This window comes from Dermochelys coriacea, chromosome 7 (genome assembly GCF_009764565.3).
Source record: "Dermochelys coriacea isolate rDerCor1 chromosome 7, rDerCor1.pri.v4, whole genome shotgun sequence".
Lineage (NCBI taxonomy): Eukaryota > Metazoa > Chordata > Testudines > Dermochelyidae > Dermochelys > Dermochelys coriacea.
In genome coordinates this window covers 93,962,408-93,989,072 of record NC_050074.1, presented here as the reverse complement: position 1 = coordinate 93,989,072, position 26,665 = coordinate 93,962,408, and the positions used below count along the sequence as shown (strand labels likewise).

The window sequence follows — 26,665 nt, the reverse complement described above, 5'->3', positions numbered from 1 at the left end:
TTATAATTAATTATATATATGAAAGTTAAAAGAACAAATAGAATTCAGCCCAATATATGTGAGAGAAGCAGCCATTTTGTCAATAATATAGTCAATGAATTTAAAAAAAAAACCTCTAAATAGGAAGTGCTTGTGAATAAGAAAGGCAAAGTGGACAAGCATGAACTGATAGCCTTACACCAAAACTTGCAGAAAGTTAGAGGACTTTGGCGAGGAAGATCCAGGGATGAGATCCTTGAACTGAGAAGACTGCCTCCAGTCTGATCAAAATGAAAGCTGGTGTTGGAGAACAAGGACAACTTGACTGAACTAACATTGCCCTGTTTAATTGTGATGGGACTGAATGTAGTGTGTAGTGTGTTTTTAGTGAGGGATCCTTGACTGTGGAATTTGCTTCTGTTGGTGTTCCAGAGTCTGGATTTGTTAATCTTCAGGTTGTGCTGCAAGGCTCATCTGTTTTATACATTTTAGAAGGGCTGATGAGTAATTGGTTAGTATAACTTTATAGTCTGAGCAGTGGTGGTTTGGGAGAGTCCTTATTTTTGGGACCTTGGACCTTATTTTATGTTGCTTTTTATAAAGATTGTACATTTGCCCTGGATGGGAAATTTTGTAGTAAATAGAAATACATACATAAGTTGGACTTTGGCCACAACACTGGCTAACACTGCCAGGTCGAATGTAAGAGGGATCTTTAATGGAACAAAGTCTTAGTTTTATATCTTATCCAGAAGATGGTATCTCTAGGGAATTGATTAAAGAAAAGTGCCTGAATCATTAGCACCACTCTCTACCACTTAGGGGGTTTTTTTGGTAGCCTCGTGTCTAAGCCGTGAACCAGCATTATACTGATTAGCTAGCAAGATCTCATGGAATCACAGTACAAAGTTTGAAGGACTGAACTAATGGTCTGAGTCCAGATATCACAGTACTGTGCACCTTTACAAGGTGGTCTGGGCTCAGGACTCTCTCATCTGTTCAATTAGGGCGAAGAGTATTAAGGAGATCGAGTAATTTGTAGGAGGAAGATTTGTTCATGGTACAAGAACAGATAAGTGCTTACCCCTCCCATGGACTTTCATTGAAGTTAGGTGCATAACTGCCATCTGTAACTTTGAAAATCTCCCTTCAGAGACACTTCAGTTCTGATTTCAGAGTGCAGCAGAATGTGTCTCGTTGTCATACATAGTGTAAGAGGCAAAATCCATTGCATTTATAAAAAAAAAACATTCTAGTAACATTAGTACAACCTTGGATGCTGTATTTTTGACAAATGTTTGTGTTTGTACATTTTGTTGATACTTTCCCTCACAGTTCATCCTGAGTAGCCTATCTTCTGCTGCTCTGTATCTAGATTTCCCCTTTCTTTATAATGTGTTCTCTTTCCTTTCATGTCACCATGTCTGGAAATACTGTAGCAGTGAACCTTGCTGTGAGGGTGGAGAGAAAGGAAACCCAAGAGCTAATAAAATAATTTTAAAAAGCAAAGCAAATGCAGTCAGTCTCTCACCTAGTAGAATCCCTTCCTTAATCTGCAGCATTCGTAAGATTAACTTGTCAGTTTTAAAACTATTTAAATGTTAAATTCAGAAGTAATTATTTCAGGTAGAGTAGATTTATTGAGTGAAGTGAGAATAATGATTTAACTCTAAAGGTGTAAATTGCTTGCACTGCTGTCTGGTTTCGGGACAGGCCTTTGCAACCTATCTCAGTATCCATACTGGTAACTATTTAGCTAACCTTTTGCTACATTAACTTTTGGTTTGCTAATTCACATTATTTAATTTCAAAAAGTAAATCTTTAAAACAGAGTATTAACATTAATCGGCAATTTAGCCATATAAGACTGTGAAATATCAAGTGTTTCCTTGTATATTACATGAAAAAGATTTCTGGAAGCTTTTTGCTTTGATCATTAGGCTCTTTTAAAGTAAACAAAAATTACTTGGTTGCTAAGCCATAGAATGAACTTAATTAGTGTCTGAGCATGAGTGTTGGAAAAAGAGAACTAAACCAATATTAGGCAGAGAACTTAGGCATATGCTGGATGTAGATAATAAGCATAACACCAGAACATTTTGAAAGATTGTTCTTATGGATTTAAAAAAAAACAACCCTAAACCAAAAAAATCTCTTAATGAAACTCTTTTAACTGCCATTGAAATCAATAGGACATTATTCATTACTCAAAAAATGTCTAGTCTTTAATAGTGTCATAAATAATCTTTAATTTAAATGTTGCCTCAGTTTCTCTTCATGGCATATTTTAGTAATATGATGATCAGTAAAGCCTGTTTGGAATTGGGACACTCTAAAGTAGTAATTTTTTAGCATCCTGTTAGAAAACAGCCTTATTTAAATAGCTATTTTGAGATCCCCACTCAAAATCTTTCAAATCAGGTTTGGATTCTTAGTATTTTACAGTTTAATACATAAATACAATGTTTTAGCTGCTAGAGTGTTTGCTCTTTGAGCCCACTGAACTTTTACAAGAAGTCATGCTGATGTATTTTCAGAAGGTTCAATTTATTGTCCTCAGCAAATTAAACTAACGCTTCATGTTTTTATATTTTTCACAGATCTGCAATGCAGTGAAGGAGGAAGAGGCGGTGGAAGATACATTTGAATATTGTGTCCATCCTCTGACAGAGCTTCCAACACTAGGTGCAGATTGCAGATGCAAAAATGTCTCTTTTGTAAAACCATGTGTAGAAAGTGCTTGCTCTGAGTACCGTGCCACTTTACAAAGGACGTCACTCTCTAACTTTATCACTGGTGCTCTATTAGAAGCAACTACATCACTGGGAGCAAGAAGTGGTCTTCTAAACATCTTTGGAGGGTCAACTGGAAGAACAATGCTTAAAGGTAATAAAGGAAAATTTTGTTGTTTTGAACTTTTATACAAATATATTAAGTACAGAAAATCTTCATATTATAGAATGCTGCACTGTGTACAATACTTTATATTCCCTATGTGGAACTGGCGTAGATAGGCAAAAGTACTGTATGCTTGCAGAAGCTTTCCTGTACAATTCAGTCTGTGAAGAAGTGGGTAGCTTTGTCAGTTTGGTGAGAGAGTAAAAATGACTGTAAACTGAAATATTCCATATAACAAAAGAAATGTCAATATTTGTTTCTCTTTAGAATTGTTCCTATCACCATCCCAGTAATTAAAGTTTATGCCATAATTGTCAAGGCAGGGGGTTTCTTTGTACTGTAATATCTAAATATTTGGCAAGAGCTCCTTTTTATGAATTGAATGGACTCATTACTTTGGACAAGTCTATACTATATCTAATAATTTTTGTTGTCATTATTATTTTACACAGTACTATGCTATAAGTGTATGTGGTTCGTTAAATACTGGTTTTCTATGCCCTCATCTCTGTTGTATCTGAACACCTCAGATACATTAGTGTATCCTATAAGAAAGGGAAGTGTGTTTTCTCAACTGGGGTTTTGAAGCAATAGAAATTGTTACTTGCCCAGAGTCACACAGGAGAGTCTGTGACAGAACTGGGAACAGAATCAAGATCTCTTGGGTCCCAATCCAATTCCTTAATCAGAAGATCATCCTTCTTCTCTTTACAGACAGTTAATGGTACAGTTCCTGCTCAGAAGAGTTTACAATTGAAGGCCTCACTTCTGCAATCTGATCAGTGTGATTGGATCCTTGACCCTGCGTAGAGTCCCATTAAAGTTAATGAGACTATGCATGAGTACAGTTGTCTGCTCATGCAAATCGGATTATAAATTAAAGCCCTAAAATGGATGGGGGGGATTAGGAATAGGTGGTAAACTGTGAGTGGAATAGGACTAGGGTTGTGTCAGCAATAAGAACTTGCAGTTTAGGTGACTATGCACAAGTCTTGAGAGTTTCATTTATTATTATAATAAAAGAAGAGTGCTTATAAACCTTCCTTGAAGAAGTGTGTTTTGAGAAGGAACTTGGAGGAGAAAAGGGAGAAGATATAATGGGATAGAGACAGAAAGGAGGCCCCAGATATAAGCAGTCTCATGGAAGAAGGCATGAAGCTGAGTGCAAAAGAAGGAAACAAAAGCAGTGATTAGTGAATGGATTGGAATGGGATAAGAGGAAGAGCTGGAGAGTGTAAATGTAATGATAGTACAACAATAGCAGTGCTATAAACAGGACTAGAAAATGTTCACAAAAACAGAGAAATTATATACATTTATTTGAAAGTTTATTGAAAAGTAGTTACCAATGTTATATACATCCAACTTTGGAAAACCTAGAATCATCTAGTTACTAGTTTGCAGTTACAAAAATACATTTAAGTTTAAACATTTTGTTCTGTATATTTGTTTAGATATCTAAATCTTGGTAACTGCAGGTATTGATCAAAATATCATTATATACGGCAAAGATTGAAGGGAGTAGTTAATCATTATGGAGTAGTACATTCATTTGTTTAGTGAAACATTCATTTTGTGTGCTTTATCTAGCTCAACAGGGAGTTACCTTATAGGTTGTTTTTATGGATTGCTTTAGGATATGCTGTATAAAAATTGATAGGGAAGGATATATTGTATGGCACTGTATTTACAGTACTGTATGTTGACAAATATTCGCATATAATAGAGTAGCAGATAATGAGATATGAGTTAAAGATCTCTTAAAACATTGTAACAGTTTTGGATATACGCTCAAGATACATTTCAGTCTCTGTCAAATGAACTAGAAACTTGTTTGTTACTGAAAGTTAGCAGGTCTTTTGTCAAAATGTTTATATATAATATAGGAAACATTCTGTCATCCATGTTTAAAACAGGCTGTGATGATTAAAATTAAGGTCCTAAAATTTTTAAACGTGTATGTATTATACATTTAACTGAAAACTACATTATTGATTTTATATAGGTACTGTATTGTAACAGGGCCTGGGAGGGCCAGGTGGCCTATTGGTTGGAATGCGTGACTTCCGGCACCTTGCTTCCCTGTTCAAGGTGCCTGAGTCTTTGAGGTAGTGGAACCTGGTCCCTTCCACTCCAGCAGGTCCTAGTCCAGGACCTGTGCGAGTCAACCTGAATTATGGATCTCCCTGCGGGGAGTCTACGTCCACTGTCCTGTGCTCCTTCCTACCGCTGTTCCTTCAGTTTGGGGCACAGCCCCTATAATCCAAGTTGCTGTGATGGCTTGTCTCTAGCAGCGCCCCCTTGTGCACCTTGGGTGGTATCCTGATGTGGTCCCAGGTTAATTCTGGGTGGGGCGGCTCTAAATTTGGCAGGGTTGGAACCCAACAAGAACTCTGTGCTACAGTTATCGAATTCTCTCTTAGGCCAGGTGCTCCTAAGTCGCCTCCACAATCTTCATTAGCCAGGGAGATGGTACTTATTTCCTGGTGACTGCCTTCACTGGCAGGCTAGTGATCCTTCCCCTCAAGTAGGGAGGCAGCTAGCTCCCGCTTCTTTGACAGTCAGCCCTGAACTGAGCCAGTTTCTCTTTTTCCTCCCCCTCCAGGCCAGGCATTGGCTGCAGGTATGACGAGTCGGGGCTGACTGGACCCAAAGGCTCTCTTTAGTCCCTTCCATGCAGTTTCTCCACTTCATCACATATACAAATGTTTTCTTAAACATAAACTGATACTATTCATTCTTTGATGGAAGAATATGGATTGCCTAGGTAATTTTATTCTATAATATCTATGAGACCAGGAGTATTATAGAATCATAGGGCTGGATGAGACCTCGAGAGGTCATCTACTCTAGTCCCCAGCATTCATGGCAGGACTAAGTATTATCTAGATCATTTCTTACAGTTGTTTGTCTAACCTTCTCTTAAAAATCTCCAATGATAAAGATTCTACAACCTTCCTAGGCAATTTATTGCAGTGCTTAACTACCCTGATAAATAGGAAGTTTTTCCTAATTTTCCTAAGCCACCCACCCTTGCTGCAATTTAAGCATGTATCTTATTCTAAAATCGCCATTTAAAAGTTGATTGGATCAAAACTGACTTTGATGGAGGGATGCATGTTTGTTTAATTTTCAAAATACTGACCATAAACAAGAAGGTTACTTGTTTTATACTATTTATAGAGACTTTGTTTATAGATACAGTGGAGACATAAATTTACTATTGGTAAAATGTCATTATTAAATAAGCATCTATCACAAGAGAGTTGGCTTTACTGAGGGATTTTGAGTAGTAATGTAGAAGAAACCAGGAAGAGTTCCTGGCTGCTGGGAGGGAGAGCATGTTGGAATTCTTGCTCGTAGTCTTGCCCCTTTGTTGCCCTGGTTCCTTGTGGTACTCTTCCCTGATCTGTCTTTTTGGTGACAACCAGGAACATTTAATTTACAGTAAATTGTAAATCCTGTGTTAATTCTGTCCTAGTGGTCACAGCAATGGCTACTTCTTATATTTTAGGTGTAACATTTGACATGCATTTGCAAGGAATGATTTTTCTGTCCTACTGAATATCAACCTTCCCATCTAGCAGTGGTAAGCAGTGAAAAGGAAGAAACTTTAAGGAATATAGCAACTCACTCCATCTTACCTATACCATGGCAGGGAGAGTTTAACTTGTAGTCGACATTAACCTGTAGACAAGCCCTTACATTACAAAACGACAGAAGATATTAAACTACCTATTCAAGTGGGATAAATACTTGCAAGCTTCTTTTTAACTATAACGTGGGCTACATCTACCCCATATGGAACAAATTATTTACCCATGCCAGAGCTCTTTCTTCACGATGATGAAAAGTTTAATTTTTTTTAATTTTTAAAAAGGTAATATACATGTACAAGTTGTATCCATTTTTTTAAACAATTTATAATTCCTGACAGAGATTGATTCCTAAAATATGATTTCCAGTGAAAAGTGCAACTCGTTAACTATAATGGTACAACTGGTGACTAACAGCCTGTTTGTTATGAACACTTGTTATTTGTTGTTCAGGAAAATACAATTAAGCATACAAATTATGCTTTATCTGTTTTATTTTTTCCTTTTTCTACAGGTGCGTATCACTCTGTCAGTAATACGGTGATGCTACTTTACTAATATGCTAAGCCAAGCACCTGCCACAACTCAAGATACATGAGACAGGGAATTTAATTTCTGATTCATTTAATCATTGACTAAATCCATAAAATAACTGAAGAATACAGAAATACTTTTTAATAACTTAAGAATCTGGAAATGTCAAATATTTTGGTTGTTTCAGCTGCTCTATATTTCCCACTGTGATTCAGCAAGACATTGGTCAAAGTTTTACCTTAAGGCTTGCTGTCTCTGTACATGTGTATATTATTTTACAATTTGAAAAATAAATTGAGCCAAATATAAAAAGGGTAGCAAGACCCAGGACTCAGGTGTCTCTGGTGAGAACATTTTGTGTCAGCTGTGATTCCAGTAACTGATATTAACTCTTTATAACTCAAAGGAGTCTGATGTTTTGTTTAAATTAGTGGAAATGGCCATAGGTCTGATATTTTATTCACTCACAGACTCAGTGATGCAACTCTGGCAGCCTGGAATCTTGTGGAACATTATTGTTAAAGACAGATGTTCCCAGAGGATAAGAGAATTCCCTTAGTTGACCAGAAAATACCAGATTAGTAATTTAACATTGACCCCGTTTAGATTCGACAACCATTCAGATGTAAACAGCAGGAATTTCAGGCTTACAGGGCAACCATTTCACAGATTCATGTTTGACAAGATTTAAGAAATTAAAACTCTGAGGACTTGTGTGTTAATTATCACAATCAACTTGGCTTAAGTGTGTGGACAGAAGTGTGTTTTTTTTTTTTCCTGATGTTTTTACCACCTCTTTATGGCCAATTCTCTTACTTGACCAATTTTTTAATAAACCCCAAATAATATTTTAATGTCATTTATACTTAGTCCTTAGTAAATTGATGGATGTAGTATTTGTTCACTACATACTACTTGTTTCTCAGGGTTTTCTTTTTCATGAGTGTACGTAACGTGAAAATTTGAGATAGCTTATTTTTAGTATATTTTAGTAGATTTTATTTTGCTGCCCTGCAGTTTTATATTTCCATATGGACAAGATGGTGACACATACTGTTTGTGACTGGGCCAGATATTTAAAGGAATTTAGGTGTCTAAAGATGCAGTTAGGTACTTAGTGCAATTTTCAAAGCACCTAAGTGCCTAATGTCCATTGAAATCAATAGGAGTTAGGTGTGTCGGTGCTTTTGTTTCACCCCTGTATTTACAGAGAAAGCTGTGTCAGAGGGCGATAATTAACCCCCAGGAAAACATCAATGGCAGTACCACCACTGCCACCATTTCACAGGAATTCTGCTGGAAGTTGGGGTTCCATAGGAGCCTCTCCTAGTGGTGGCTGGTCAGGAGAGGAGATGAATGAGCGTGTCTCCTGGGTGCGATTTTTCAGACTGCACAGGGTGTTGCCAAGGCTCAGGCAGAGCAGGTGCTGTATTTGTGTAGCTGAGTCCGATGTTGCTTCAGGCACATTTTCTGTTGGTGGGGTCTGTAGCCTTTGTTTCCACCAGCAAAAGGTAGGTTAACCCAGGGCATGAATCTGGCCATATTAAGATTTCCTCTGTTGTTAGCTGTGAAATAAAGGATTTGCCAAGTATGAGTGTGTGGACCATGGCTGAGAGAGAGAGAGTGTATGCAAATAGTGAAGTTAATTTTAAAATGAAAGTTTGTACATTTTATGAAGTTTAATTAGTCTGGAAAAAATGGGATTTTTACTGCATGTAGTTAATCCTTTGGAGTGTATCTAAATTGTGTATTATTTTAAAAGGCTAAAAACTCATTTGCATGAGCCTTGTAAAAGTAATGTCCATGGGAACATTTATAGTGTAGAGTGGAACTTGCTTGGTATGTTTATGTTAGCTTGTCAGTCAGAAGCAAAAAAAAACCCCAAGGACCTCAAGACATTGAGTCATCACTAAAGATTCCCTTGAAGTTTTGTTTCCAGCAAACAAATGAGAAGAAAATAATCACTACATTTACAGTAAAATGCTATTTTATTTATGATCAGATAAAATATGTGGGATACTAATATGTGCTTTTGGTTAAATTCTAAGATATCCTATACAGTTTTCTTATTAAAAGAAATTCTGAATTTTTGTTAGCCTTTCAAACAGACGTTTGGTTTCAAAATATATCTAATGTTTTAAGAATTGTTCTGTGATCACTCAAAATGTTTTCTATGGTGAGCTATTTTATTCTTTTTATTGATAGAGAAATAATGAACAAAAATTCATATTTTTGTCAATTTTTCGTTATATTTTTATCTCTCCTTTATCTCCATGATGAATCTTGCATTATAATATTTAATATTAATTCCTCAGTTATGTAAATTTAAGAGCCATCAATTGTAGCTTGAAACAACACCAGATTTACATGTTTGTTTTGTTTTCTTAAACCTTAGTGTTGTTATTGCTAGGCTCTATTGCCAGTTCCATATCAAAAAAGTCAAGTTTTTTCAAACAAAAGGTGTATGTAGCATGTAACCAAATCATGCTTAAGTGTAGTTATTTGAGTTCCAGGTCTAACCAAGTAGTTTTCTTGACTTCCAGGGGAAATTGAGAGAGGTTTCTTATGGTGGCTTTCTTTCCTTAAGTCTTCCCTACCCTAGCTAACTTTATAGACCTGATTTTCCACTTGTGTAGTTCTGCTGCTTATAACACTAGAAAAAGTTGGCGTATAGACAAAGTTCAGGTTAGAGTAAGATGAAACAGAGATAAAAATGCCACTATAGCTACGACCAATGGAGAATTATGATATCTGTAAAAAGAAAAGGAGTACTTGTGGCACCTTAGAGACGCATCCGATGAAGTGAGCTGTAGCTCACGAAAGCTTATGCTCTAATAAATTTGTTAGTCTCTAAGGTGCCACAAGTACTCCTTTTCTTTTTGCGAATACAGACTAACACGGCTGCTACTCTGAAACCTATGATATCTGTGTAAGTTGATAATGTAGATGCAGTCCAAGAGGTGTCTATCTCTTTATAAGCCCCTCAATTAGTATTTTTTTTACTGTGAATCCGATTTGTGAACGATTCAAAAAGGGTTTTTTTCCCCCTATTTTTCCAAGCTAAACAAATAACTGCCTGGGATCCCAGCTTTCCTTCTAGCTATTTGTCTCAGTATCTAAGTTGATGCCATATCACTCTATTAGTAAAACTGGGATGGGGTACATACTGGGTGTTTCAGGCAGGAAGTCTTGAAATTTAAAACAAAAAACAAACAAAAAACCCCCTCTAACCTACTGGTTTTGTAGTGCTTAGACTAAAATTTCCTAAAGCAAAACTAATTCAGTTTATTATTTTTACAGGATGACTGGTCCTTTTTAAGAGAGAATGGGTTCAGTTCCACTTGTGACTAATCAGCTGCCTGATAGAAGGCATTAAGTGTGAAAACCAAGGCAGGTTAGGACACAGAGGAAGCAGAAGTGGGAAAGAGCATGAGGGAACTGGTGAGGGTTCCCTGGGGTGAGCTGTATGGGTATGTGTCTTCCTCCAGAAGCACAATTTGGGGGCTGCTGGGGGTTGGGGGAAGAGCTGGCACAGAGTAAACAGAAGAAAGTTGGTGGGACAAGACTGGCCAGAGCTGGGGAACCCTAACTAGCAGAAGGCTATCAGTGAAGGGGAAGAGCTGGCTCAGCCAGGAGCTGGCCGAACTGAAGAGAAGAGGGTGATTCTAGAGGAATATGAGGGATAGGACTCAGGCAAAGGAAGCCTGCGGAATGGAACAGTGGGGCGCCTCCTCGCAGAAGTCTAGAGAGAAGAGTTGTAGCGGAAGACTTGTAAGGCGCTTGGCGAATGGCCAGCATGGTAGTGCCCCTGCAGCAGAGGCATGAGTATCATGGAACAAGGATTGTTGCCTCTTAGGTAGGTGAGCTGGAGGTGGGGGGAGCCTGGGATAGGGACAATAGAACTAATGAACACCTCTGTAACTTGTTTTACTTCGGGATTTGTGAACTGTTTCACTTCGAGGGACCTGTGAATGATGCACTTATATTAATCAAGTGATGTTCAGAAATAGGGCTTACTCTGAGAGGAACATTATTTCTTTTCTGGGTAGGTGAGATGACTGCTGCTCTGATCTGTGGCAAAAAAACCAGGTAACTCCAATCAGCTCTGGGGACTGAAGAAGGAGTAGCTGAGGCAGGACTTGCATATATTGCCATGCTTTGGTGCTTGAGGGCTCTATGTGGGCCCTCTAACAATTACCTTTTGCCTACTTAAACAGCACTGATAAAAATAAATTTCACTTGTTCACAGTGCTGCAGGTAAACAAACTTATTTCCTATATAAGACACATACATACAAAAATCTAACACGATTAAAATTGATTTTGTTTGTAATTGTGTTATCAAAATCAAAGGCTCATTTGAGTCCCAGTGTTTCAACTTTTATCTGAGGAGGTGGGTAACATGACCTTTCAGCAAGCGAGCCAAATGCATGTCTTCTTCATGGCTTACACAAAGCATGTCAGTTATGCATTTTGCCACAGTTTGTAGCTTTAAACGGAGCAGCTGCTGCCTGACTGTTAGTGTGGACAAGTGCTGTGTGCTATCTTTTTGTGGTATTGAAGTACCTATTCTTCTGGCATTTTAGAAAGAAACTTAAGGTTCAATAAAAGATACTTTAGCTGGTAAGATTTACATTTTTATGGGCTGTAAAGCAAGGACTTAATGTCTTTATAAAGCAAGGCTAGAGATAGAAGTAATGAGTTGCTTTTTAATCTAGTCAACTCATCAGTGTCTGCTATTTAATAACACAGCTTTGAGGACACTTACACTGTTGCTAGGTGGAAAATAAAGCAGACACACAACGTAAACAATGTTAAATGCAAAGGCCTCTCAGACTTGTAAATATGTATTTTGTAGTTTAATTTGTCTTTGAAATGAAAAGGAACAGAAATCTTTCTGGGGTCTGTAGCTATAATTTGTGTTGATTTTCTTCTCATTGCAACTAATTTAGGTTGATGGCAAAATATGTTTGTGGGACATGCATTTATTTCTTACTTTATAATGGTAAGATTACATAAAACAGCTGAAATATTTATATTTGCTTTGATCAACTTTTAAAGAAAACTAAACAGTGATTATGTCTCATACAGTAGAATCTCAGACTTATGAACACCTCAGGAATGAAGGTTGTTCGTAACTGTGAACAAAACGTTATGGTGATTCTTTCAAAAGTTTACAAGTGAAAAGTGATTTAATACAGCTTTGAAACTTTACTATGCAGAAGAAAAATACTACTTTTAAATATCTTAATTTAAATGAAACAAGCATAGAAACAGTTTCCTTACCTTGTCAAATCTTTTTTTTTAAATTTACCTTTATTTTTTAGTAGTTTACGTTTAGCACACTACTGTATTATATTTCCTTTTTTTTTTTTTTTTGGTCTCTCCTGCTGCCTGATTGCGTACTTCCGATTCCAAATGTGTGGTTGACTGGTCAGTAACTCTGGCATTGGTAGCTCTGAGGTTCTACTGTAGTTCATAAATAATACAGATAAGATGTCATAATTTAGCAAAATTTTTGGAGTGTGTGAATTAATTTCCGCTTTGGTGTCTTATCCGTGGCCAGGTTTTAATCTTTTGAAATTATACATATGCTTTGCTGCAAATTTATTCTTTATAGCTGTAATAGTGTTGTCAATAATTTCCCCTTTTCCTATGTAAAGTACCTGAGTGCATAACATGCAAAATGTGTATCTTGTTACTAATTTTGTATATAATTGCGGAGTAACTCTTCTCCTACATTATTAAAAGTGAAAATACTGGTACTTGTGAAATTTAAACACATTTAATAAGATTCTTTGAAACAGGAATTGGGTATATTTTATATGATGATGATTATGCTCCCCAAAATGGGCTGTTAGTTAAAGGGTATATCAAACATACACCATTCAAAGAGATAATATCCCATTGCAATAGGAAGATTATGGTTGCTATCAGTAGCTACATTTTCATTTTAACTATTTACAGTGTACAACATAAAAGCCCTGATTTGAGTCATGTCTGCATTAATGGCAACATAATAGGATTTACAAGTAAAAATGTAAAGTATTCCTGGAGTTGTGATTAAGGGATTCTGAAAATATGCTAAAAGAAAAGGAATACTTGTGACACTTTAGAGACTAACAAATTTATTAGATCATAAGCTTTCGTGAGCTACAGCTCACTTCCACTGAATGCATCCAATGAAGTGAGCTGTAGCTCACGAAAGCTTATGCTCAAATAAATTTTAGTCTCTAGAGTGTCACAAGTACCTCCTTTTCTTTTTGCGAATACAGACTAACACGGCTGCTACTCTGAAACCTGAAAATATTCTATGATTCAATTCGCAGCTTGCTTGCTTTCAAGAAGAGAAAGTATGTTGCTTTTATTGCCAACCCCTTTAGTTGATTTTTTTTCTCCACAACTCAGGAGGCAGCCATCTTCCATTGCACAGATTTAAAGTACACGATACCACTACTTGAATAACAAAATCAACATTCACATTAATTACATGACAGAGTTGTGTTAGATTACAGAAATTGTGCAAGGTTCTGAGATGTGCAGTGTACAAACAGCAGAATTTGATCCTAGATCTCTAATTCTGACAGTATCAAAGTTTCAGTTATTTTAAAAGTATAAATAAAAGTTGAGAAGAATAGTTTAAGTTAACAAAAATAAATTTAAAGTTACAAAGCTCTACTCAGCCCTCGGATACATAGAAGTATCTTTAATTGACTTCAATAGTATGATTTGGTATCGTTGTACTAGCTTTTCTCTAAAATGAAGGGAGGTGTGAAAATTTTTTGTTAATGCAAAATTTTAATATTAATAAATTATTGGATTACATTAACTACAGATTCTCTGTTTGTACATTATTTACTATGGAAACAGTTGCATGTATTAAAGTGCATTGTTCTAAATTTTAATAATTACAGAATAAATGAGCCATCAGTATGTCTTCTCACATCCAAAGAGTGAATGTTGTGGTGGTCTACTTGTATAAATATCTAAGCCTAAATATGGATTTTCAGTTCTTTTGTAATTATTTTAAGTGCTTCAGAAGTTTTTTAAAATTAATTAGAAGAATACTGGGGGTTGCACAGTTTAAGGCTCAGTTCCAGTCTGAAACTCTTAGATTTCTGTGTACCGGATTTCATATGAATTGGAATGTAAACATTTTAATATAGATTCTTTTTCTTTCTTTGCCAAATTCAAAGGTGTAGATCTGCTTCTGGAAGGGGTTTAGATCTGATGCTACTACAGTAGCTCTTTCCCATTTCTTAATTTATTTTCTACTGAGCGCAAAGTAGCTACTCTCTGACCTTCCACATTCCTCCAAGAAAAAAGAAGAAATTTTTAAAATGGAATTATTTGTTAATTTGTGTAGAATATTTGGGAGTGAGGATGCTGGAGGATATTGCAAACATTTGCACACTAGCCATTTTCAATTAAATGCAGTGAATAATCTGTGTTCATGCCCACGCATGCTCACAAATTCCAGTTTCAATGTGAAGACTCAATGAAGTGAAAAATTGCTTTATTTTAGTTCAAATTTGTCTTCTGTATGATCAATCCTGTTACAGTACTTCTATACATATCTCCTTCCCAAAATGGCATTAAGCAGTGGGGGGAAATTGTAATAATAGAAGCAAGGAACGTTTGGAACTTTTGTGTGTGTGTGTGTGTGTGTGTGTGTGTGTTACTATTACTTCTAGAGAAGACATGGTCTGAATTTACTCAGTGGTCTTTTACACAGGGATTTTGCGTAATATTCTTTGTGAAACATGAGTGGGTACTTAAGGAGGGCAGTATCATACATATAGACACATTTTTCAAAGGTTACTTTGATAACTTGTTCTTGTAAATACTTTTTCTCCTAGTCATTTTTTTAAAAAAACCAGAATTTGGTTTTGTGAGAGTCTGTAGTTCATTTATAACTTTAAGCTCCAGTCCTGAAAAAAAACTAATGCACAGGAGTAGCATTGAACTACATGCTTTGTCATGTGAGCTGTTGCCCTGTAGAAGTTTTGTGGAGAGTTTCTGGCAGAGTATGGCTAGTGCTGTTCTCTGCAATCTCCTGCCCATTTATGGAGGTGGAATCCAAACAGGGAGACTTATGCAAGTCAAAGCAAATTATAGAATCATAGAAATGTAGGCCTGGAAGGGACCTCAAAAAGTTATCAAGTTCAGCTCCCTGCTCTGAGCTAGGACCAAGTAAACCTAGACTGTTCCTGACAGATATTTGTCCAGTGTGTTGGAAATTCCACAGCCTCCCTTGGAAGCCTAGTCCAGAACTTAATTATCTGTACAATTAGGAAGTTTTTCCTTAATATTTAACCTAAATCTCTCTCGCTGCAGATTAAGCCAATTACTTTGTTTCCAATCTTCCGGGAATGGAGAGCAATCAATTATCATCTTTATAAAAGCAATGAGGAGTTCAGTGGCACTTTAAAGACTAACAGATTTATTTGGGCATAAGCTTTCTTAGGTTAAAAAAACCACTTCTTCAGATGCATCATTTTTGTTGCTCTCCTCTGGACTCTCTCTCTCTTTCCACAACTTTCCTAAAGTGTGGCACAAAGAATTGGACACAGTACTCCAGCTGAGACCTCACCCGTGCCAAGTAGAGCAGGACAATTACCTCTCATGTCTTACATACAACACTCCTGTTAATAAACCTTTTTATTAGCCTTTTTTGCAGCTGCATTACATTGTTGACTACTATTCAGTTTTTGATCCATTATAACCCTCAGATCATTTCCAGCAGTACTATTGCCTAGCCAGTTATTCTCCATTTTGTAGTTGTGCATTTGATTTGTCCTTCCTAAGTGAAGTACTTCTTATTGTCTTTATTGAATTTCATCTTGTTGAATTCAGACCAATTTTCCAATTTGTCAAGGTTTTTTTTGTATTTTAATCCTGTCTTCCAAAGTGCTTGCAACCCTTCCCCAGTTGGTATTATCCAAAAAAATTTAAACATACTTTCCACTCAGTTGTCCAAGTCATTAATGAAAATATTGACTAGTACCAGACTCAGGACTGACTGCTGTAGCACTCCGCTAGATAAAACCTCCCAATCTGGTAGGGAACCATTGATAACTGCTCTTTGAGTACGGTCTTTCAACCAATTTGCATCTACTGTCATGTTGCACTCCATATGATTTAATGAAAATGAGTGTGAATATAATGTCACTGGAATATGCTTCATGCAGAAGGTCTCTTGTAAGGTACATTACTAAGCTTATAATCTACCGAGTGTGGTCATCCAATTTGTATAAATGTATCATTCTTGTATCTGAAACTAGAAAGATGAACAGGTTTCAGAGTAGCAGCCGTGTTAGTCTGTATTCGCAAAAAGAAAAGGTGTACTTGTGGCACCTTAGAGACTAACAAATTTATTAGAGCTGTAGCTCACGAAAGCTTATGCTCTAATAAATTTGTTAGTCTCTAAGGTGCCACAAGTACTCCTTTTCTTTTTAGAAAGATGAAATATAACTCTGAGGTCCTGTTGTAATTATGCAAAGTGTGGGCAATTAATGGTGGTTTGGAATCTTGATGGCTCCCATCAACTAGGACAATTGGTTGTAAATAGCTCTAATTAATTACAAGCCTTCCTGTGAGTCAGGCCAGGAAGAATGAAGGCTTGGGGTCTCCCAGGACATGTGACCACATCACCAGGTACTAGAATCCATCTTAAACCTGGTGCTTTTCCATTTAGAAGGAGGGGTAGGGACCCAGAGAGACATAAGATTCCCGGTTTGTGCCAAAGCTATACAAGGGGGTGGAACAGAACAAAGGGGCTGCAGTCATGAGAAATACCCTAGCTACCACCTGAGCTGGAACAAGGACTGTACCGGGGAAAGGATTGGACCCAGGCTAGAAAGGGGTCTAGTCTGTGAAAGAAGCTTATTGGAACACCTCTGAGGGTGAGATTTTATCTGTAATCAGTTTCTTAATGTATTAGACTTAGACTTGCGTGTTTTGTTTCATTTTCTTGGTAACTTACTTTGTTTTGTCTGTTATTACTTGGAACCACTTAAATCCTACTTGTTATACTTAATAAAATCACTTTTGTTTATTAATTAACCCAGAGTAAGTAATTAATACGTGGGGGAGCAAACAGCTGTGCATATCTCTCTATCAGTTTTACAGAGGGTGGACAACTTATGAGTTTACTCTGTGTAAGCTTTATACAGAGTAAAACAGATTTATTTGGGGTTTACTTGGGAGACGGGAGCACTTCCTAAGGTGTTTTCAGTTAAGTGCAGCTTTGGGGACGTGATTCAGACCCTGGGTCTGTGTTGCAACAGATTAGCATATCTGGCTCAACTAGACAGGGTTCTGGAGTCCCAAGCTGGCAGGGATAACAGGCTCAGAGGTAGTCTCAGCACATCAGGTGACAGTCCCATGGGGGTCTCTGTGATCAAACCTATCATTCCTACTTTATGGTAATTTCATCTAGACCACATTTCCCTAGTTTGCTTGTGAGAACGTCATGTTGGACTGTGCCAAAAAACCTTACTGAAATCAAGATACAACATTTCTACTGTTTCCTTCCTATCTAATAGGCCAGTAACCTTGTCAGAGAAGGAAATTATGTTGCTTTGGCATGGTATTTTCTTGACAAATCTATGCTGGCTATTCAGTCTAACCCAATTATCCTCTAGGTGCTTACAGTTTGATTATTTAATAATTTGTTCCAGTACCTTTCCATGTATCAAAGTTAGGCTGACTACGATTCTGTCACAGATATTTTTAGTAAAAGTCACAGACAGGTCACGGGCAAAAAGAAAAATTAATGGAAGCTGTGACCTGTCTGTGACTTTTACTGGGGATCTGCAGGTTTTGACACCGCCTGAAGCAGGGCAGCTGCGCAGGGGCTAGGAACCGCCGCCCTGCAGTGTCAGGGGTCCACCACTGCCTGTGAGGGCCAGAAGCTTGCAGATTCCCCCTCCACCCCCAGTGGGCCGCGAGCTTGGGGTTCCCCCGCCAGGTCAGCAGCTCTGGGGGCCCCCACCACCTGTGAGTTCGGTGGTTCCCTGCCATCGCTACCCATGAGCTCAGGGGTTCTTGTGCCACCAACAGCAGCCGGGAGATCTGAGGGTTCCCCTGCAACCTGCAGCGGCCAGGAGTTAGGGGGCCACCAGAGATGGCGGGGGTACCCCGTAGCTCCCTGCCCCTGCAGGCAGCAGGGGACCTTGCAGCTCCTGACCACTGCAGGCTGAAGTCATGGAGGCCTCTGGAAGTCATGGATTCCTTGACTTCCGCGATCTCTGTGATTTAATCGTAGCCTTAGTTTAAAATGTAGCCTTACTTTATGTCACAGATATTTTTAGTAAAAGTCATGGACTGGTCACGGGCTGTAAATACAAATTCATGGCCCATGACCTGTCCATGACTTGTACTATATACCTCTGACTAAATTGTGGGGAGGTGGCCTGGGCAGTGCCACGGGTGCTCGGGGGGCAACCTGGGACCCTCATTGGTGCTGGGGCATGGGGTTGGCAGGGCTGGCAGGCTCCCTACCCACAAGCGGTGACATCCATCAGCTCCTAGGCGAAGACGTGGCTAAGCAGCTCTGCATGCTGCCTCCAACCCGAATGCCGTCTCTGTAGCTCCCATTGGCCAGGAAATGCGGCAAATGGGAACGGCAGGGGCAGTGCCTCCAAGCGGAGGCAGCATGCAGAGCTCCCTGGTCCCTCCGCCTAGAAGCCAAGGAATGTCGCTGCTTCTGGGGAGCCTCCTCGAGGTAAGCGCTGCCCAGAGCCCTCACCCTCTCCCACGCCCCATCCTTGAGCTCCCTCCAACACCCAAACTGTTGCTGGTGCTGGGAGAGGGAGGCCCGGTGGTCTGAGACTGCCCCAGCAGCAGTCAGTGCTGCTGGCCCAGGGGCCACCTGAGCTGTTCAGGCGGCTCCGGGGCCAGCCATACTGGCTGCTGCAGAAGTCACGGAGGTCCTAGAAAGTCACGGAATCTGACTTTCCTTGACCTCAGAGAAAAACTTGCAGCCTTAGTTATAAGTCTCCAGGTCCTCTTTGTTTCCCTTTTCAAAGATTAGTACTATATTTGCCCTTATCCAGTCCTCTGGGACGTAACTCGTCCTCTGACTTCTTGAAGATGAATTACTCATGGTTCTACGATTGCTTCAGCTAGTTCCTCAAGTAGCTTAGGATGAATTTCATCAGGCTCTGCTGACTTGAGTACATGCAACTTACCTAAATATTCTTTTACGTGTTCTTTCTCTATTTTGGCTTACATTCCTTCCCCCCTGTTGTTGTTGTTAACTGTGTTTGAATATCTGGTCACAGTTTACCTTTTTAGTGAAGACAAGTGAAATAAGCATTAAACACCTCAGCTTTCTTGATGTCGTCCTTCATTAGGTCTCCTTCCCTACTAAGTAGAGGACCTACCTTTTCCTTTGTGTCTCTCTTGCTCCTAAAATATTTAAAGGACCTATTACCTTTTATGTCCTTTGCTAGGTGTATCTTACTTTGAGCCTTAGCCTTTCTAATTTTGTACCTATATGCTTATACTATTCTTTTATAGGTTTCAGAGTAGCAGCCGTGTTAGTCTGTATTCGCAAAAAGAAAAGGAGTACTTGTGGCACCTTAGAGACTAACAAATTTATTTGAGCATAAGCTTTCGTGAGCTACAGCTCACTTCATCGGATGCATTTGGTGGAAAATACAGAGGGGAGATTTATATACACACACACACAGAACATGAAACAATGGGTTTTATCATGTACACTGTAAGGAGAGTGATCACTTAAGATGAGCCATCAGCAGCAGCAGGGGGGGAGAAAGGAGGAAAACCTTTCATGGTGACAAGCAAGGTAGGCTAATTCCAGCAGTTAACAAGAATATCAGAGGAACAGTGGGGGGTGGGGTGGGGGGGGGAAGAAATACCATGGGGAAATAGTTTTACTTTGTGTAATGACTCATCCATTCCCAGTCTCTATTCAAGCCTAAGTTAATTGTATCCAGTTTGCAAATTAATTCCAATTCAGCAGTCTCTCGTTGGAGTCTGTTTTTGAAGCTTTTTTGTTGAAGGATAGCCATCCTCAGGTCTGTAATAGAGTGACCAGAGAGATTGAAGTGTTCTCCGACTGGTTTTTGAATGTTATAATTCTTGACGTCTGATTTGTGTCCATTTATTCTTTCACGTAGAGATTGTCCAGTTTGACCAATGTACATGGCAGAGGGGCATTGCTGGCACATGATGGCATATATCACATTGGTAGATGCGCAGGTGAACAAGCCTCTGATAGTGTGGCTGATGTGATTAGGCCCTATGATGGTGTCCCGTGAATAGATTGTGGACAGAGTTGGCAACGGGCTTTGTTGCAAGGATAGGTTCCTGGGTTAGTGGTTCTGTTGTGTGGTGTGTGGTTGCTGGTGAGTATTTGCTTCAGATTGGGGGGCTGTCTGTAAGCAAGGACTGGCCTGTCTCCCAAGATCTGTGAGAGTGATGGGTTCTCCTTCAGGATAGGTTGTAGATCCTTGATGATGTGTTGGAGAGGTTTTAGTTGGGGGCTGAAGGTGATGGCTAGTGGCATTCTGTTATTTTCTTTGTTGGGCCTGTCCTGTAGTAGGTGAGTTCTGGGTACTCTTCTGGCTCTGTCAATCTGTTTCTTCACTTCAGCAGGTGGGTATTGTAGCTGTAGGAATGCATGATAGAGATCTTGTAGGTGTTTGTCTCTGTCTGAGGGGTTGGAGCAAATGCGGTTATATCGTAGAGCTTGGCTGTAGACAATGGATCGTGTGGTATGATCTGGATGAAAGCTAGAGGCATGTAGGTAGGAATAGCGGTCAGTTGGTTTCCGATATAGGGTGGCGTTTATGTGACCATCGCTTATTAGCACCGTAGTGTCCAGGAAGCGGATCTCTTGTGTGGACTGGTCCAGGCTGAGGTTGATGGTGGGATGGAAATTGTTGAAATCATGGTGGAATTCCTCAAGGGCTTCTTTTCCATGGGTCCAGATGATGAAGATGTCATCAATGTAGCGCAAGTAGAGTAGGGGCATTAGGAGACGAGAGCTGAGGAAGTGTTGTTCTAAGTCAGCCATAAAAATGTTGGCATACTGTGGGGCCATGCGGGTACCCACCGCAGTGCCGCTGATTTGAAGGTATACATTGTCCCCAAATGTGAAATAATTATGGGTGAGGACAAAGTCACAAAGTTCAGCCACCAGGTTATCCGTGACATTATCGGGGATACTGTTCCTGATGGCTTGTAGTCCATCTTTGTGTGGAATGTTGATGTAGAGGGCTTCTACATCCATAGTGGCTAGGATGGTGTTTTTAGGAAGATCACCGATGGATTGTAGTTTCCTCAGGAAGTCAGTGGTGTCTCGAAGATAGCTGGGAGTGCTGGTAACGTAGGGCCTGAGGAGGGAGTCTACATAGCCAGATAATCCTGCTGTCAGGGTGCTAATGCCTGAGATGATGGGGAGTCCAGGATTTCCAGGTTTATGGATCTTGGGTAGCAGATAGAATACCCCAGGTTGGGGTTCCAGGGGTGTGTCTGTGCGGATTTGTTCTTGTGCTTTTTCAGGGAGTTTCTTGAGCAAATGCTGTAGTTTCTTTTGGTAACTCTCAGTGGAATCAGAGGATAATGGCTTGTAGAAAGTGGTGTTGGAGAGCTGCCTAGTAGCCTCTTGTTCATACTCCGACCTATTCATGATGACGACAGCACCTCCTTTGTCAGCCTTTTTGATTATGATGTCAGAGTTGTTTCTGAGGCTGTGGATGGCATTGTGTTCTGCATGGCTGAGGTTATGGGGCAAGTGATGCTGCTTTTCCACAATTTCAGCTCGTGCACGTCGGCGGAAGCACTCTATGTAGAAGTCCAGTCTGCTGTTTCGACCTTCAGGAGGAGTCCACCCAGAATCCTTCTTTTTGTAGTGTTGGTAGGAAGGTCTCTATGGGTTAATATGTTGGTCAGAGGTGTGTTGGAAATATTCCTTGAGTCAGAGACGTCAAAAATAGGATTCTAGGTCACCACAGAACTGTATCATGTTCGTGGGGGTGGAGGGGCAAAAGGAGAGGCCCCGAGATAGGACAGATTCTTCTGCTGGGTTAAGAGTATAGTTGGATAGATTAACAATATTGCTGAGTGGGTTAAGGGAACCACTGTTGTGGCCCCTTGTGGCATGTAGTAATTTAGATATCTTAGTGTCCTTTTTCTTTTGTAGAGAAGCAAAGTGTGTGTTGTAAATGGCTTGCCTAGTTTTTGTAAAGTCCAGCCACGAGGAAGTTTGTGTGGAAGGTTGGTTCTTTATGAGAGTATCCAATTTTGAGAGCTCATTCTTAATCTTTCCCTGTTTGCTGTAGAGGATGTTGATCAGGTGGTTCCGCAGTTTCTTTGCGAGTGTGTGGCACAAGCTGTCAGCATAGTCTGTGTGGTATGTAGATTGTAATGGATTTTTACCTTCAGTCGTTTTGGTATGTCCATCTGTTTGCATTCTTCAACAAAAAAAGTTTAAAAACAGACTCCAACGAGAGACTGCTGAATTGGAATTAATTTGCAAACTGGATAAAATTAACTTAGGCTTGAATAGAGACTGGGAATGGATGAGTCATTACACAAAGTAAAACTATTTCCCCATGTTATTTCTCCCCCCCCCCCCCACCTCATCCCCCACTGTTCCTCAGATGTTCTTGTTAACTGCTGGAAATAGCCTACCTTGCTTGTCACCATGAAAGGTTTTCCTCCCTTCCCCCCCGCTGCTGCTGCTGATGGCTCATCTTAAGTGATCACTCTCCTTATAGTGTGTATGATAAAACCCATTGTTTCATGTTCTGTGTGTGTGTATATAAATCTCCCCTCTGTATTTTCCACCAAATGCATCCGATGAAGTGAGCTGTAGCTCACGAAAGCTTATGCTCAAATAAATTTGTTAGTCTCTAAGGTGCCACAAGTACTCCTATTCTTTTATACTCATCCTTAGTCACTGAAGAGTTGTTGGCCTCTTACCATTTTTCGGCCTTTCCTTCATATTGGGACAGTTTACAGTTGTGCCTTTTTATATTGTCTTGTTGAGAAACTGTCAGCTTTCCTGTGCCCCTTCATTGCTTAAATCAGTGGTTCTCAACCATGATCCTGGGGTCCTCTGGGAGGCTGTGAGCAGGTTTCAGGGGGTCCTCCAAGGAGGGCCAGTGGTAGACTCACAGGGGCCCAGGGCAGAAAGCCAAACCCCACCACATGAGGCTGAAGCCCTGAGCCCCTGCCACCTGAGGCCGAAGCCAAAGCCTGAGCAACTTAGCTTCCTGAGTGCCCTGTGGCCCAGTCATTTGCCCTGCTTGCTGCCCCCCTAACACCAGCCCTGGCTTTTATATGCAGAAAACCAGTTGTTCTGCACAGATGGGTTGTGGAGTTTTTATATCATGTTGGAGGGGCCTTAGAAAGAAAAAGGTTGAGAATCCCTGTCTTGGATATTTTTTTTTCCCATGGGACCTCACCCACCAGTTCTCTGAGTTTGTTAAAGTCTGCTTTTGTGAAGTCCATTGTCCTTATTCTGCTGCTCTCACTTCTTCCTTTCCTTAGAATCATGAAATTATCATTTCTTGATCACTTTCATCCAAATTCCATCTTTAGATTCACTACCAATTTCTCCAATTTGGTCAGAATCAAGTCTAAAAGGGCTGCCCCCTCATTACTAATTCTACTTTTTGAAACAAAAAAGTTGTCCCCAATACAGTCCAACAACTTATTGGAAATTTTATATTTTGCCATATTACTCGTATTACCACAGATTTCTGGGTAGATAAGTTCCCTCTTACAACCAGGTCTTGTGTTTTGGATATTTCTGTTGTTTGTTCTAGAAATGCCTTATCCACCTCCACCTACTGATTTGGTGGTTTGTAATAGACCCCTTCCATCTCTATTTTTTCCCTTTATCTTTACCCAGGGACTTTCAAAAGTCTGCCTCTGACCTCCTTCTGGACTGCAAAACAAACGTATATATTCTTTATATAATCCAACATTTACATCCCTTTTTTCCTGCCTGCCCTTCCTGAAAAAGCTATACCACTTTATACCAGTATTCCAGTATGTAATTATCCCACCAAATCTCTGTAATGCCAGTTAAGTCTGAATTTATCTTGCATATCTTACATATTAATACTTCCAGTTCTTTCTGTTTATTCCCCATAATCCTTGCATTTATGTATAGACATCTAAGTTGTTGAGCAGATTCCTCTACTGATCTCCCTCATGTTGCTTCTGTGACACTGTTGTACCATTCCATGTCTCTTCCCCTCCCCCTACATCTAGCCCTCTGTTAAGGTTTTTTTATGCTTACCTATGGGCTTTTGTCATCTGCCCTCTTTGAACTTAGTTTAGAATCATAGGACTGGAAGGGACTAGGTATTATCTAGACCATCCCTGACAGGTGTTTGTGTAAACGGCTCTTAAAAATTTCCAGTGATGGAGATTCCACAACCTCTCTAGGCAATTTATTCCAGTGCTGAACCACCCTACAGTTAGGAAGTTTTTACTAATGTCCAACCTTACTCCCTTGCTGCAATTTAAGCCCATTGCTTCTTGTTCTGTCCTCAGCAGTTAAGAAGAACAATTTTTCTCCCTCCTCCTTGTAACAACTTTTATGTACTTGAAAACTGTTATTATGTCCCCTCTGTCTTTTCTTTTCCAGACTAATCAAACCCAATTTTTTTTCAATCTTCACGCATAGTTCATGTTTTCTAGATTTTTAATCATTTTTGTTGCTCTTCTCTGGACTTTCTCCAATTTGTGCACTACTTTCCTGAAATGTGGTGCCCAGAGCTGGACAAAATACTCCAGTTGAGGCCTAACAGAGTGGAAGAATTACTTCTCGTCTTGCTTACGATACTCCTGCTAATACATCCCAGAATGATGTTTGCTTTTTTTGCAACAGTGTTACACTGTTGACTCATTTAGCCTGTGGTCCACTATGACCCCCAGATCCCTCTCCGCAGTACTCCTTCCTAGGCAGTCATTTCCCATTTTGTATGTGTGCAACTGATTATTCCTTCCTAAATGGAGTACTTTGCATATGTCCTTACTGAATTTCATTCTATTCAGACCATTTCTCCAGTTTGTCCAGCTCATTTTGAATTTTAATCCTATTCTCCAAAGAACTTGCAACCCCTCCCAGTTTGGTGTCATCAACAAACTTTGTAAGTGTACTCTCTATGCTCTTATCTAAATCATTGATGAAGATATTGAACAGAACCAATCACTGCCAACCTTCTTGGTGAAAACCAAAACAAAGAAGTCATTAAGCACCTCTGCCATTTCCATATTTTCTGTTATTGTTTTTTCCCCCTCATTGATAACGGGCCTATCCTGTCCTTGGTCGTCCTCTTGCTTTTAATGTATTTGTAGAATGTTTTCTTATTACCTTTTATGTCTCTAGCTAGTTTGATCTCCTTTTGTGCCTTGGCCTTTCTGATTTTGTCCCTACATACTTGTGTTATTTGTTTATATTTGTACCATTGTGGACACAAGAACAAATGGGTACAAACTGGCCACCAGGAAGTTTAAACTTGAAATTAGACGAAAGTTTCTAACCATCAGAGGAGTGAAGTTTTGGAATAGCTTTCCAAGGGAAGTAATGGGGGCAAAAGATCTATCTGGCTTTAAGATTCTACTCAGTAAGTTTCTGGAGGAGATGGTATGATGGGATAATGTGATTTTGGTAATGAATTGATCTTTAAATACTCAGGATAAATAGCCTAATCCCATGAGATGGGATATTAGATGGGTGGGATCTGAGTTACCCAGGAAAGAATTTTCTGTACTATCTGGCTGGTGAATCTTGCCCATATGCTCAGGGTTTAGCTGATCGCCATATTTGGGGTCGGGAAGGAATTTTCTTCCAGGGCAGATTGGAAGAGGCCCTGGAGGTTTTTTGCCTTCCTCTGTAGCATGGGGCATGGGTCACTTGAGGGAGGATTCTCTGCTCCTTGAAGTCTTTAAACCATGATTTGAGGACTTCAATAGCTCAGACATAGGTGAGGTTTTCCGTAGGAGTGGGTGGGTGAGATTCTGTGGCCTGCGTTGTGCAGGAGGAGATGATCAGAATGGTCCCTTCTGACCTTAGTATCTATGAATCTTTATAATTTTACCTAGTTTCCACTTACTGTAGTACTTTTTTTTTTTAAGATCATTGAAGATCTCCTGGTTAAGCCAGGGTGGTCTCTTGCCATACTTCCTATCTTTCCTATGCAGTGGGATAGTTTGCTCTTGTGCCCTTAATAATCTCTCTGAAAAACTTCCAGCTGTCTTCAGTTGTTCTTCCCCTTAGACTTGCTTCCCATGGGATCTTACCTACCAACTCCCTCAGTTTGCTAAAGTCTGTCTTCCTGAAATCCATTGTCTTTATTTTGCTGTTCTCCCTCCTACCATTCCTTAGTATCATAAACTCTACCATTTCATGATCACTTTCACCCAAGCTGCCTTCCACTTTCAAATTCTCAGCCTGTTCCTCCCTATTAATCAAAATCAAAATCAAATTTAGAACAGTGTCTCCCCAGCAGCTTTCTTCACCTTCTGAAATAGAAAATAGTCTCCAATACATTCCAAGAACTCGTTGGATAATCTGTGCCCTGCTGTGTTGTTTTTTCCCAACAGATGTCTGAGTAGTTGAAGTCCCCCATCACCACCAAGTCCTGTGCTTTGGATGATGATAGTTGT

General features: G+C 39.6%; 1 protein-coding gene across 2 annotated transcripts in view; it reads left to right on the top strand.

Annotated features, from left to right (window-relative positions):
* PLCE1 (phospholipase C epsilon 1) overlaps positions 1-26,665 on the top strand; it is a 340,325-nt gene that overhangs the window by 155,698 nt on the left and 157,962 nt on the right. For both annotated transcript variants that reach the window (XM_038409060.2, XM_043518170.1), the window contains exon 3: positions 2,580-2,865. In XM_038409060.2, coding sequence (XP_038264988.1) covers positions 2,580-2,865 — 286 coding nt within the window. The remainder of the gene's footprint in view (positions 1-2,579; positions 2,866-26,665) is intronic.